Source organism: Salminus brasiliensis, chromosome 16 (assembly GCF_030463535.1).
Source record: "Salminus brasiliensis chromosome 16, fSalBra1.hap2, whole genome shotgun sequence".
Taxonomy (NCBI): domain Eukaryota; kingdom Metazoa; phylum Chordata; class Actinopteri; order Characiformes; family Bryconidae; genus Salminus; species Salminus brasiliensis.
Window position 1 is genome coordinate 9,588,053 of NC_132893.1, and position 13,711 is coordinate 9,601,763.

The 13,711-nt window shown below is 39.0% G+C and overlaps 3 protein-coding genes across 3 annotated transcripts; 2 read left to right on the top strand and 1 right to left on the bottom strand.

Annotated features, from left to right (window-relative positions):
• The first annotated feature begins 1,622 nt into the window (after positions 1-1,622).
• Positions 1,623-3,192, top strand: crybb1 (crystallin, beta B1). Its single transcript, XM_072658238.1, has 5 exons — positions 1,623-1,745; positions 1,999-2,117; positions 2,319-2,451; positions 2,626-2,768; positions 3,015-3,192. The coding sequence occupies exons 1-5, from the start codon at positions 1,623-1,625 to the stop codon at positions 3,190-3,192; spliced, it is 696 nt and encodes a 231-aa protein (XP_072514339.1).
• Positions 3,193-3,767: 575 nt separating this feature from the next.
• Positions 3,768-10,747, top strand: acads (acyl-CoA dehydrogenase short chain). Its single transcript, XM_072658298.1, has 10 exons — positions 3,768-3,816; positions 4,674-4,837; positions 4,970-5,119; positions 6,116-6,227; positions 7,044-7,195; positions 7,530-7,700; positions 7,929-8,066; positions 8,540-8,635; positions 8,792-8,848; positions 8,937-10,747. The coding sequence occupies exons 1-10, from the start codon at positions 3,789-3,791 to the stop codon at positions 9,087-9,089; spliced, it is 1,221 nt and encodes a 406-aa protein (XP_072514399.1). The 5' UTR covers positions 3,768-3,788; the 3' UTR covers positions 9,090-10,747.
• Positions 10,587-12,220, bottom strand: cldn5b (claudin 5b). Its single transcript, XM_072658299.1, has one exon. The coding sequence runs from the start codon at positions 12,008-12,010 to the stop codon at positions 11,366-11,368; it is 645 nt and encodes a 214-aa protein (XP_072514400.1). The 5' UTR covers positions 12,011-12,220; the 3' UTR covers positions 10,587-11,365.
• Between the last annotated feature and the right edge of the window lie 1,491 nt (positions 12,221-13,711).

The following is a 13,711-nucleotide window of genomic DNA, read 5'->3' on the forward strand; positions in this document are numbered from 1 at the left end:
AGCCCTCCTCTTTTTTTCACTCTAAAATTGTACAACATAAAAACAAAACCCTCTTGCTTAAAAGTAATGTTTTATCTTTAACTTCATGTCATTTGGAGATCAGTTTATTTTCTACTCACTGAACTTTTCACGCAAACTGAATTTTGACCGGGGTCAACTTTTGCATGCATGCTTCTAATCTGTGGAACTCCATTCATCTTTAATTCAAATTTAATATTCAATATTGCTGTTACTGCATTAGCAGTAATAAGAAACTATTTTTTTACTTATTGTAAAGCATTTTAAGTTTAAAAAGTGAATACTTTGTTTATTGTTTATAATCAGCTTTACTTCTCAACTCTTTGTAAATCTTTCCATCTGAGACTTCCCATTTCATGTGAACATATGCTGATCTTGCCTACAGTATGTGGAGGGGAACAACTGAGCTACCTAGGGAAATGAAAACATGAATGGCCTTTCCACTGTGTTGCAATCACTGCATTTATGCGATAAGAGTTGCATTAATTGTCTCAGTTTGTTTCTGTCTCAGTTTACTTCTATTGGTCCATTCGTCATGAGAGAAATGTAATGTTTCCTTTTCAATGCAATTTTTCTATTGCTTGGTGTTTAAGATCTGGCAACTCTATAACTCTACACAAAGTGCAATATTGCTATTATTATACTGATATATATGTATATGTAGTTCAGATGAAACCATGCATTTTTCTGAACCTGTGAATAAGATATACATAACAACTGCTTTAAATAGTATAACAGAATAACTGTATTGCTTTTTTGCCTTTAAATGTTTCAAATTTTCTCCATAGTTCTTAAATGCATTAACTTCTTAATATTTTCCTTTTCAGATGTGAACCCCTTTAGGATCAAAAACTTTGCCAGAATTCCTCATCGAACTTCAGGCAACAGGGAGACCTCACAGGGAAGAGGATTAGTATAACCTGACCTATGGCCCATGCATTCCACTCGTCCATAGGCTGCCTGTGGTGTACAGCACCACCCTGCAGGAGAAATTGCCACTGTCAGGGCTTTCAATTGACAGTAAAATGCTTACCAGCAACAGGGGTGAGCTTTCTGGGCAATGGGATGGCCCTATGGCTTTAGCACAAACCAACTCTGATGACAGGGGTGTTTCTATTGTATGCCAAGCCCCTCCATACTCCCCTTGCCAGGGTATAAAAGATGAGGCACAGGACTGATGGGGCAGCACGAGCCAGCCAACTCCGCACTGCACAGCTGTACTCAAGCAGGTAAGCATCCAGCAAATGCATATGCATTCAAACTGGATCCAGCAAAAAGGGCACTTTTCCCATTCTCCATTTAGAGGTCCAGTCACTCTGTGCATTGGTTTTGAGGGCAATCATACCTCATGGAAACTAAAAATAATTTAGCTGCTCAGGATCTCTTTTTTGTATTTAGGAAATGGAATTTACCATTTGAAATATAGCATCCAAATCCTATTATGACTAATTCCAACCCCATTAACATTAACTGGGTTTTTACATGGATCTACCCTCTCCTACATTTTGGCCCACTATGGATGTTTAGAGTATATCCATTGAGTAAGTCTCATGGCCTTTCCCAACCTTTGCTCTTTCCCACAGACACTCTTGAACCCCATCGCCATGTCTCAGACCGCCAAGTCCACTTCCAACCAGGGCACTGATGCCAAGGACAAGGGCACTCCTGCCCCTGCTGCCTCCAGCAAGGCCACCAAGACCGGAGATCCCGCCATGGGTAACTACAGGGTAAGTGCTTCGGCTTAAACGCTTCTGCCACCTCTTTAGATGGAATTATTGTCTCACTGTGGTAAGGATTTCAATATACTACTGTATCCCGGGGTAAAACTAGTGAGGCAAGTTGAATATCATCTCTTCATGTACAATTGAATCCAGAACAATTGTGAAACAGTCCAACTATACTTTGGGGTTTGCTCTTTTGTGTATTAAATAGCTGCAGGCTGTCCTTAATCATTTCATTACACCTTTGAATTTCCTCCAGATCATGCTGTTTGACCAAGAGAACTTCCAGGGCAGGATGATGGAGGTCCAGAATGAGTGCATGAACGTTTGTGACCGTGGTATGGACAGAGTCCGCAGTATCATTGTGGAGTGCGGCCCGTAAGTTACTGACTGTTAGACTTCCTATTTATAAAGCCACTCTTGGATATCTATATTAATAGCAGAATTCATTTAGTTGAAGACATGCTTAATCCCTACTTAGCTAGATGAGTACTCATGTCATTATTTCTCCTGTCTTCTCTCTTCACCCTGGCCACCTGATGGCATTCCATGCCAATTTCTGCATCTCCTTCTTTTCAGCTTTGTTGCCTTCGAGCAGACTAACTTCCGTGGGGAGATGTTCATCCTGGAGAAGGGAGAGTATCCTCGCTGGGATACCTGGTCAAACAGCTACCGCAGTGACTGTCTCATGTCCCTCAGGCCCATCCGCATGGTAAGAGTTAACTGGTGTAGTACCATGCTCTAAAATTAAGGTAGCAAAAGATGTATGTTGGAGTGTTTATAAAAACTTCCTCCAGGCCCAAGACCCATGTAGAAATGTTCTTATTTTAGCCCTAAATCTCAAGAATTCATCTCTTTGCTTTGTTTTTTCTGTCCCATAATACAGGACCCCATGGAGCACAAGATTTGCCTGTACGAGCTGTCTGACTTCCAGGGCAACAAGATGGAGATCCAGGAGGATGATGTCCCTACCCTGTGGGCGCACGGTTTCTGCGACAGAGTGGGCAGCGTGAGAGTCCCTGGCGGAGCGTGAGTATCAAATCTAATATCAGTCGTGGATTCGAAAATAGAAGACAGAACCATTCTTTGAGAAGAATATACCTCAAAAAATCTTTATAAAAAAATCATGAAAAATGTATGAGAATAAGGTTCTCTATTTGCAATCCACTACCAAATGACTTAATGTTTTTTACTCCTCACAAGTCCACAGCAATAACTGCAAATCTAAAAATGTTGATATGTAATTACTAACATTCTGTCTCTTTGCTTGTCTAGTTGGGTGGGATACCAGTACCCTGGTTACAGAGGCTACCAGTATCTGTTTGAGTGCGGCGATTACAGACACTACAACGAGTTTTGTGCCTTCCAGCCTCAGATTCAGTCCATGCGCCGTGTGAGGGACATGCAGTTCCACCAGCGCGGCTGCTTCACCCTGACTGCTGCCAAACAGTGAAATAGTTCTCTTATAGGCCTGTGGCTGAAAATCTAGCCCTCTCATGGCGCTTTTTATCCCCTCTCCCAAACCCTCCCTCTGATTCTCCCTGAGAATAGATTGATATAAATTGTACCGGACATCTGACTCTCTTTTTATGATGCCAATAATAAACATGTTTTGGAAAATTGACTTTTTAAGCTGTGTTTTATTTTCTTTAAATTATAGTTTTTTCATTCTTGTGGGCACATTTCTGTCAGTCACTTTTTTATTTCCCCCCTTAATTTACGCAGAAGAATATACACATTTTGGACAGCATCACTTTGTATCCTGCAAATATGAACAACTGAATAAAAACAACCAATATCATGATTCAGTATTAGGCAAAGGTTTGCATCACTGTTGCAATCAATTTATCACTAGCATTTACACAAATGTGAACAACTAATCTCTAACCTTTGGAATCTGCTACTCACCTCAGCATTGTAAATTCAAATCTGTCTTATGCACAGACTGACTGACCAGCCTGCAGCAGAGTGCAAGACTGATATCTCCAGTAGATGGCAGTAAGATTGCTATGTGGTCCTGAATGAACAACGAAGAAGGAAGGCTCGAACATGACAGCACTTATTAAAGCTCGAAAAGGTCAGTAAATAAATTGTTAGTTTTTTATTTTATTTTTGGCTGTTAATCACATCATAATTTAGCCTAGTCTACTGCTAACCAAAAGCCACTGCATAACTGCACAGTTTTATAACGTAACCTAAATTAATCGATTACATTAACACACAGTTCTCCTTCGCCTGGTTTAAACGCAGTGACAATTTGCTATTTTTGCACAACCCCAAAAGACAAGAAAGGCAGAGATGTGATTCCTGTTCACCAGTTTACTCTGTAAATTATAGGATAAATACCTCTCTTCAGTTAACATGTAGTGTTTTCAGTGTTTCCCCATAATACGTCTGTTGTAGTTTTAGTGAACTTTGAACGTTAGGACTTGTTAAGGTTCTCCCACTGATTTTCACCTTTCACCTACTTTCCTGTAACCACTGCGTATGCCCAGAGTACTCGGCCAATATGGTTAGCTGGTCAACGTTGGGACAACATATTGTTTTGGTGACCACAGCGTGTATCATGAGTGCTCTGTATGTTTTACAACGCTGCCATGTTGAAATGTAGTTTATCAGAAGGTTGTGTCAACGTTATTTAAATAAGTTCTAGGAGGTTGTGACAAAGTAGTGACAGGGTCAAATAACAAGAAATCCCTGTAAAAATCCCAATAGATACTAAGTGTTTGCTTGGGAACTTACCGAAAACATTCACACTTCAGTACATCAGTTTACTTCATATTGCATTAATCCAGTAAATCTTACTTAATACTATTTTTTAAAATAAAGAAATACACTCCAATTAAGTAACTTATATACTTTCTGATGTATCTCCATCTTTCCATAAATTACTTCATGATCAATGAATGACTTCATAATCTTTTTTTCTTTCAGCCCTGGGCATAGCTTTGGGTTGTGGTGCTCGCAGCTTGACTCAGCTGGCAGAATTACCTGAGCTTCATCAGATGCTGAGACAGACATGTCGGGACTATGCAGACAAGGAACTTGTACCAATTGCTGGACAGCTGGACAAAAGTCACACATTTCCAGCCAAGCAGGTAAAGAACATAAAACCTTCATTCAGTTTTTCTTCAAAATAGATTATGTTTTTTTAATTGAGAATGCTGTCAATGAATTAATGTGTTGTGAAAGTTTTGAAATTCTAAATTTAGATTGAAGCAATTTTGCAGATTCAGGAACTTGGAGCAATGGGTGTGATGGCCGTAGAGGTACCAGAGAGCCTTGGGGGAGCTGGAATGGATTATCTTGCCTATAGCTTGGCTATTGAGGAACTTAGCAGAGGTTGTGCTTCCACTGGGGTCATCGCCAGTGTCAATAATGTAAGTCAGTTTCACAAACACTGATTTTGCTTGTGTAATCTAAATCGGTAAGTCATTTTTGGTGCATATAAATTAAGGGCTGCCTCAGCACTATTCTTCTTGTATTAACTTTTGGTATTTTAAACAAACTAGCTGTGCAGGATCTCAAAAAAAGACTTACAGATACTTACAGAACATACAGAGACTACAGTCCAAAAGCATTCTTCTTTTCCTAAGCATCAAGGTCATGCTAGTGATAAACACGAAAGGAAAAGAACAGTCAAAGTAAAATAACACTCTAAGATTGAGTGTAGTTATATAATGTTTATATCTATAATATTCATTCTAGGCTGAGCTTAAACATTCTGAGTTCTAAAAACATAGAAGGCATGTGCAAATAGCAATTGCGACTACATACAAATACATGTGAATAATGATTCAATACATTTGATTTTATTATTTGATTTAATCACATATGTATTATTAATCACATATGACAAATGCACACATATTTAAATAAATATTATTGAGCAACACTCAATAACCACTAAAGCATATTCTCTACTCTAGGTCAGACCATTGGTGTGGAAGATGAGCTCTGGCAATTTTACCAAATATCTTGTAACCACTACTGGCAAGAAAGGAACAGTCAAAGACAAATAACACTCTAAAAATGCTCTAAAGATATCTGTGCAGTTAGCCCCCTAGAGAAAATAAGACACAGAAAAAGCATAGAATTAACCACTTTGCAACTGTTACACCCAGCATTCTGTATGAGCAGCAAATTATCGATTACTCTTTTTGACAGCCCAGTAAACTGCGAGTTACAGTGGTCAATTTGTGACAAAACAAAAGCATGCACCAGTTTCTTGATATCATGCGGACTAATATATAGTCTAATATAAGCAAATCAACAACATACTGCCTTATACATTTCCAAACAACCTGTTTGAGGCATTTGAAGAGATTTTTTTATATAACCTAATTGTTTATTTGTATTCATTGTATGTGTTTTAGTCATTATACCTGGGCCCGATTCTGAAGTTTGGCACTGAGGAACAAAAAAAGCAGTGGATACCTCCCTTTACCACTGGGGAAAAAGTAGGGTGCTTTGCCTTAAGTGAACCAGGTACATCAAGTACATCAGCACATTTACCTTCAACATGGCACCTTCATAGGATGCTACATTAAAACAAATCTGTTCTTCAACTTTCCGATGCATAGCACTGTTTGTTTGTTTGTATTTAGAATAATATACACTCAATGAGGAACACCTGTACACCTATTCATTCTTACAATTATGCAATCGGCCGATCGTGTGATCATTCACATTAACCATCAGAATGCATTAATGCATCAAAATATGACCTCAATGATTTTTGGTGCCCGATGGGCTGATTTTATTTTTAGAAATGCTGATTTTCAGATTTTCACACAACATGCTCACTATGTCACAAAACAATGGTGTCTTAAACCGGTTTGCCATGAACATGACATTGAGCTCAGTGTTCTTTAGTGGTCTTCCCAGTCACTGGATCTGAATCCAGTAGTGCACCTTTGACACTTGTGGTAGAATAGAAGATGTGGAGCATGAAAGGGAAAATGAAATTATGGAGCATGAAATTATGGGATGCAGTCATGTCAACGTGGACCAGAATCTGAGCGTGTTGAGAAGTGATCCTCATAAAAGTGCTTGTAAGCGTATCTGGTGTTGGCCAGGGATTTAGGCTGAGCCCAAATTAAACTTTAGGAGTGCCACTGATTAGGTGACAGTGTTCATGTATGTATTTTACCATGTGTAGTTTAAGCCTAAAAACAAAGTTAATACAACATGTTAAAATAATGAACTGAATGAAAGACTAATTGAAGATTAGCACCTCAAATTCAAGAGATCTCTGACTATTCAATGATCATTATTCTGTTTGTTCTTCTCTTCTGCTGAAAGGCAATGGGAGTGATGCAGGTGCTGCTTCCACAATGGCATGCCAGGATGGGGATGAATGGGTGCTGAATGGCACCAAGGCATGGATCACCAACTGCTTGGATGCATCAGCTACTGTTGTGTTTGCCACAACAGACAAGAGTCTGAAACACAAGGTTGATACATCCCCTGTTTAATATAATTTTTAGCTTAATTTCAGCACATCCTAAGAGCTTGTAAGTTATGTTTTTTTTACTTTAATCCTGATTCTCTTTCAATAAAAATGAATAGATCAGATTAGATTCTGTGCATTTTACACTTAGACTAACATAACTATATGCAAAATGGCAGCAGATATTAGATCAGCAGTCACTGTTATACAAAGAATAAGTGAAAGTGACTAAATTTAAAACTGTTGGAACTTACATGCAAGTAAGACAAACAAATTAAAACAAAAAAGATTATATTCATACGGTTAATATTTTTAATGCATTTCTTTTTTATTACCAGGGAATTAGTGCATTCCTGGTGCCCATGCCTCATTCAGGCTTGTCTCTGGGAAAGAAAGAAGATAAGTTGGGGATTCGAGCCTCCTCCACAGCAAATCTGATTTTGGAGGACTGCCGCATCCCTCTAGACAATTTATTGGGCCAGCGAGGGATGGGCTTCAAGATTGCCATGGTGAGCTTGAGTCTTACGAACAATGTTTTCTGGACTGAATTGAGGGTTCCCAATCCTCAATTCTCTTCTTCACATATCAACTATCTTTGTGATTGGCCATTCGAAAATTCATTGCAATTAATTGATAAAATAGCAAAAGTGAGTATGCCAGGGTCATCACTTTTTATGTGTACATGTTGTGGTAACTGGACCTACTGTTAATTGATCTGTAATCTGTTTGTTTAACAGCAAACTCTGGACAGTGGTCGAATTGGTATTGCTTCCCAGGCTCTTGGTATTGCACAAGCAGCTCTTGACTGTGCAGCTGATTATGCTCACAAAAGGACAGCTTTCGGAGCACCGATTGCAAAGATGCAAGCCATACAGGTGCATTGCAAGTTCTTACGTGATTTTAGAAGTATTAAAGATGTTAAAGTTCTCCATCTTTTCTCTAATATTTGTCTGATATCCACATTAATATCCATGTGTCCTTATCTGTATATAGAACAGAACAAACACAAATTAAAGGAAAAAATCATTGAAAGTAATGGACTTAAAAAATACTTCTAAAGTGCATTTAATAATTGATTGTATGAAATTTTAACTACATTTCTATTAAATGTAGTAGTTGTGATATTGTGGCCATTTAGTGGCCACGTTTCCAGAGCAATAAACAACAAAAAATTACTCTACTTTTGATTAATTCATGGTACAGGATGACAAGTCACAACCAGTTTAAATATGCCTGCACATATATGTGTACAGACATCTACAAGTAAAAAAACAAAGGCAAAACAACATTTAATTATTGAAATAAAATGAATATGATATCCTAATTCTAATAGTAATCTCTACTTCAGTTTAAATTGGCAGACATGGCTGTGGCACTAGAGAGTGCTCGTCTTCTCACTTGGAAAGCTGCACTGTTACGAGATGCAAAAAAAACCTTCTCCAAGGCTAGTAATTCTATTATATCTTCCTATATATCTTTATATCTTTCATCTTTTCTTTTTTATCTTATACTGTACATACTGCCTATTATATAGCTGACTATGAGTGTATATGAAAAAGTAAAGCATGCATTATCATTATTCCTCTTTTATTCCTCTCAGGAGGCTGCGATGGCCAAGCTAGCTGCATCTGAGGCAGCAACATTTGTTTCCCACCAGGTAAGAACTTCATCTCCACACTCAAATGGCTAGATAATTGTAAAAGAAAGTATTAATAAGTAATCATTATCCTTTTTTTATTATGAAGGCCATTCAGGTGTTGGGGGGAATGGGTTATGTAACGGACATGCCTGCTGAAAGACACTATCGTGATGCCCGCATCACTGAGATCTATGAGGGAACCAGCGAAATTCAGAGACTAGTCATTGCTAATCAGGTTTTGAAGGAATATCAGCAGTAGATGCGGAGGGAATTGCTGACATGTACTGCTGACATCAACCTTCTCGTTGTAGTGCCTGAAATGTACAAATGAGAAGCAGTTTTGCTTGCCTATGTGAAAAACCACAAGGTCTTTTTAACCCTGGAAGATTTACCTCGGCTGTGTGGTCAACTGTCCAAGTGCAGGAAGAGGAGCCACTGTTCGACACTGTTTGAGTTGAAATTTCTATTCTTGCCACAAGAGTACAGCAGAGTGCCTGAGCATTTTGCCTTTATCAGTGCTGGAAAGACAATTACCTTAGAGGATACTACACTTGTAAAAAAAATGTTACTGAAATGTTTTTAGCTTGTATGTATGGAAAGTATTTAATTAGTGTAGAACTGTCACAGGGGAGGTTCTTTAACACTCACATATCTCATTAACTGAGTTGTCCTTCAAAGAAACATCCATTAGAAGGTTCCTTAAGGAGCACTTCTTCTTTTACATTTACTCCAAAGAAACATTTGACACCTTTATTGGTTTCATGAGTACAATGGAAAAAATCTAAAAAGTCTTTTGTTTCTCTTTGTAAATCACTTTATTATTTTGTTTTTGGCAGCTGGTTATTATATAGAAACTCCATGTGTCATTCAGATTGTGCCATCATATCACTGTTGTTAAACGTTTTGTAACAATAAAGACATTGTCAGAATTACAACTGGTAGTTGTGGAACTGAGCTTGGAAGAGGCTGTAAAAAAATAGGAAACAGAGATTTGATCTCTCTCTTCTTTACTAACAGCTTCTACTCTTATGGGATAGCTTTACACTAGATGATTTCAGCTTTTTTTATAGCTGGTGTGATGTTTGCTTCTAGAATTGTCTGGTCCATGTGGTCCAATTTATGATCCTTTCACACCCACGCTTAACAGTTGGAGAGGTTTTCTTATCCTGGAATTCTGCATGTTTTTTCTCATTCTGGCCAGGCTATTTTATATTTCATTGTCTGCTTCATGTGCCTTACTAGCTATTCTCTGAGCAGTTCTCTTGAGAAAGTTTCAGACCTTTGAAATTTTGGTAAAAGTTCTCTGACAGCTCAAATATCCTGGGGTGTCCAAACATGCCTGATGCTCCTTTTTATTTTTTACTCTACAGTTGTACAAAACTAAAACACTAATGTTGCTTAAAACGTTTGACTTTTTTTCTTCTATTCAGTGACAGAAGTTTTGACTGGCATGCCCAAACCTAGCATGCCACTGTATGTACAGTATATGTTTGTATGTTTAGTATATGTTTGTAAGTATGTATAAAGTTAGTCAAAACCATCATTTAAAATTAGTAGTTTGTTGATGGTGCTTTAGCTTCCTCATAGAAGGCATGACCATTTCAATGTATATATATGTGTGTGTGTTATATTATTTATATGAGCACAATGGAGTCAACTGTTCTGCTTTAGGGTCATTAGAGGTGTATGGGCATTTTCCTCTACAATTTCTTTTTCAGTTCCGTAGATAGAATGCTGCTGGTAACAAGAAGACACATTTGTTTTAGAGTATTTTATTACAAAAATGTTTATCCAAAGATGCATAGGTAAAGAAGCCAAAGTACACACATTTTCAATGTGAAAGACAATGGAGAATGTATGAACTCTAATGTACAATGAGTATGCGTAGCTTATTAAAACATTGTCAGTAGTTTTGAATGGTCAGCCTCTACACAGTCAAGTGTTGTGGTGAAACAATGGGTGGTATTCACAAAGCAGGTCCAGACAGTCACAGTACAGGCTGTGTGCAATTAGTGCGCTGGTGTATAGAGGAAAAAACACAAGACATATTAGCCCCCCCCCCAACCCCAGCTCAACCTAACTCCCTAACTGCCGGCCACCTAAATACTGTGTATTCATAATCACAAACCACTGAAAAAAAGAACATCAAAAAATGTAGAATATACAAAACATCCTTGATCAAATGCTAAACTAAATACAGAAGGAATCAGCCTATGGAACATTTTTACACTGGGTGCTCCTTGTTTGGGATACTATTCTGATCTAAGGTTGGACATTTCAGAAGTCATGTGAATTTGATTATAAAACATCACGGCTTGTGTTAAGTCATAGTTGTATTCACTTTTACTTATTTGAGGAAGTTTTGCACTTAACAAAACTTAACATGAGGACAGTGCGCCCTAAAATAAGAAAACTATAAGTTTACCCGTGTATATATTTCCAATTCTTTTTGTTTTAGTCTCTTTCAAATGGATCTGTAACACTTATGCTGCGGTTTGACCTGCACTAAAGAGATTGCAGAGTCGCACGTAATTCTCACACGTAGTTCCTTTTATCGTACTCCCCGCTGTGCACGGGGCTCTTACCGATCGGGTACTTGACCGCTTGCGCCGCCTTGCCGTCCTGCAGCCCCGAACAGCAGAGCCCTGCTCCCGCGATTAGCAGTAGCGCCGCCGCCGCCCAGCCGATGTATAGCGCGGAGCCGATCTCGCGCTTGTTGGAGTGCGGGACCTGCGGGTTGTAGAAGTCCGAGATGATGTTGTTGGCCATCCAGCAGACAGGCACGAGCACGAAGAGGCCCGCTGCCACGCACAGCGCGCCACCGGACATGACAGCACGCGCCTTGGTTGACGGTGTGCGCACGCAGTTGGTGCAACGCGCACCGGATACCGTGACCGCTGCGCCCAGTGCGCCCAGCACGGCCGCGATCACGGTAAGCGCGCGCGCCGTCTGCAGGTCCGCGGAGAGCGCCAGAACCGAGTCGTGCAGCTTGCACTGGATCTGACCTGTGCTCTGCACCGCACACGACATCCACAGCCCGTCCCAGAAGCTCTGCGCCACCACGATGTTTCCTTCGATGTGCGCGGACACCTTCCAGGTGGGCAGACCGCAAGCCACCATCACCAGCAGCGTTCCACCCACGGTCAAACTCATCCCGAGAATCTCGAGGCACCCCGACATCGTCCGTGCGCTCGGATCGCCTCCTGTAATCGATAAGCAGCTCTGCGATTGGTCAGTGAGAAGTCTGAGAGTGTCAAACAAGTGCGAGCTGTTCCTCAACTACAACCTTCTACATCACGCGACGACTTCACCGTTGCAGATCGATAGAGTGTTCTCCCTTCGCGTGCACGTCCAAATACATTAATTTTGACAACACACGCGGGCCCTGGCACTTAATACAGAAGATCAAACAAAGAGCCTCAATTTGGAGCCAATCAGATTGCTGTGCGTCTCCCGCTGGCCAATAAGAAGTTTTGTTTTCAGAGAGGGGTACCCGAGCTCCGCCCTTCCCCACACCTACCTCACCATATGTGACCGTTCCCTATTTACAGTAATACTGTTGTTTTTTTTTTAAATAGCAAATTTGTAGGGAAAGGAAAAAAAAACTTTTTAACTTTCAATGGAAGTTCTATTGGCCCATTCATCATGAAATTTTATGTCATGTCACGTTATTTATGTATATATTTGAAAATAAACAAAAATGTACAAAAAATATTAGCTTTATTTACAATTTTTTGTTGTCATTGTAATACTTTGGCAATATTGTTTTATTTACATTCATGGTAATAGAGCTACTTTGAATCTTGAGTTTGGACGAACACAAATGGAACTGTGTGGACTGAGAGTGTTGTTTATTTTTTCTCCACCCGTTTTCAGACCCCCACCCCACCCCCCCACTCCCTCCCCCGCACGTGAGGAAGACAATGCACACTCAATTTAACAGTCTTTCCTGCCATTCTTTCTCCTTGAGAAAAAAAAGACAGAAGCAAAAGGTTTCCTATAGTGGAACGTATTCTTTGTAACCCTTTCATAAACTAATCAAGAGTTAAAGGGGTTGAAATAATATTCAAATAAGTATAATATCCAAATAAATTTAGAGTTTCTTTGGTTAAAATGTTTTACTTTTTTTGTTTCTTATTGATGGTTTACATCTCATCCCTTGCATTATGTTTTAATGTTAGACCTTTGCTTATTCTAAAGTCTCATATCCTTTAATACCGCAATGCTCCTGTGACAAACTGTTATGCAGATGACACACAGCTCCATATATCAGCCAAATCTGAAGATAAACTTAGATGAAAGAAAATGGAGGACTGTGTAACGGATATAAAACTCTGGATGTCACATAACTTCCTTCTTCTTAACAGTGACAAAACTAGGTTCTCCTTTTAGGTCCAAAAGATACTAGAAATAAACAGACTTAGACTGTTAGACTTGGCTGATGCTTCAATTATTCCTGGTCTAACGGTTAAAAATTATCTTATTACATATTATACATATCATGCACATACATATATACATATACATATACCCTGTTCAAAAAAATAAAGGAAACACTCAAATAACACATCCTAGATCTGAATGAATGAAATATTCTTATTGAATACTGTACAAAGCTGAATGTTCTGACAACAAAATCACACAAAAATTATCAATGGAATTCAAATTTATTAACCAATGGAGGCCTGGATTTGGAGTCAAGTCAAGTCAAGTCAAGTCAAGTCAAATTTATTTGTATAGCGCTTTTTACAACTGTTGTCGTCACAAAGCAGCTTTAAGATAAGATAAGATAGTCCTTTATTAGTCCCGCAGTGGGGAAATTCCCAGTGTAACAGCAGAAAGGGATAGCAAGACACTCAGTTATAAAAATTTGGATAAATA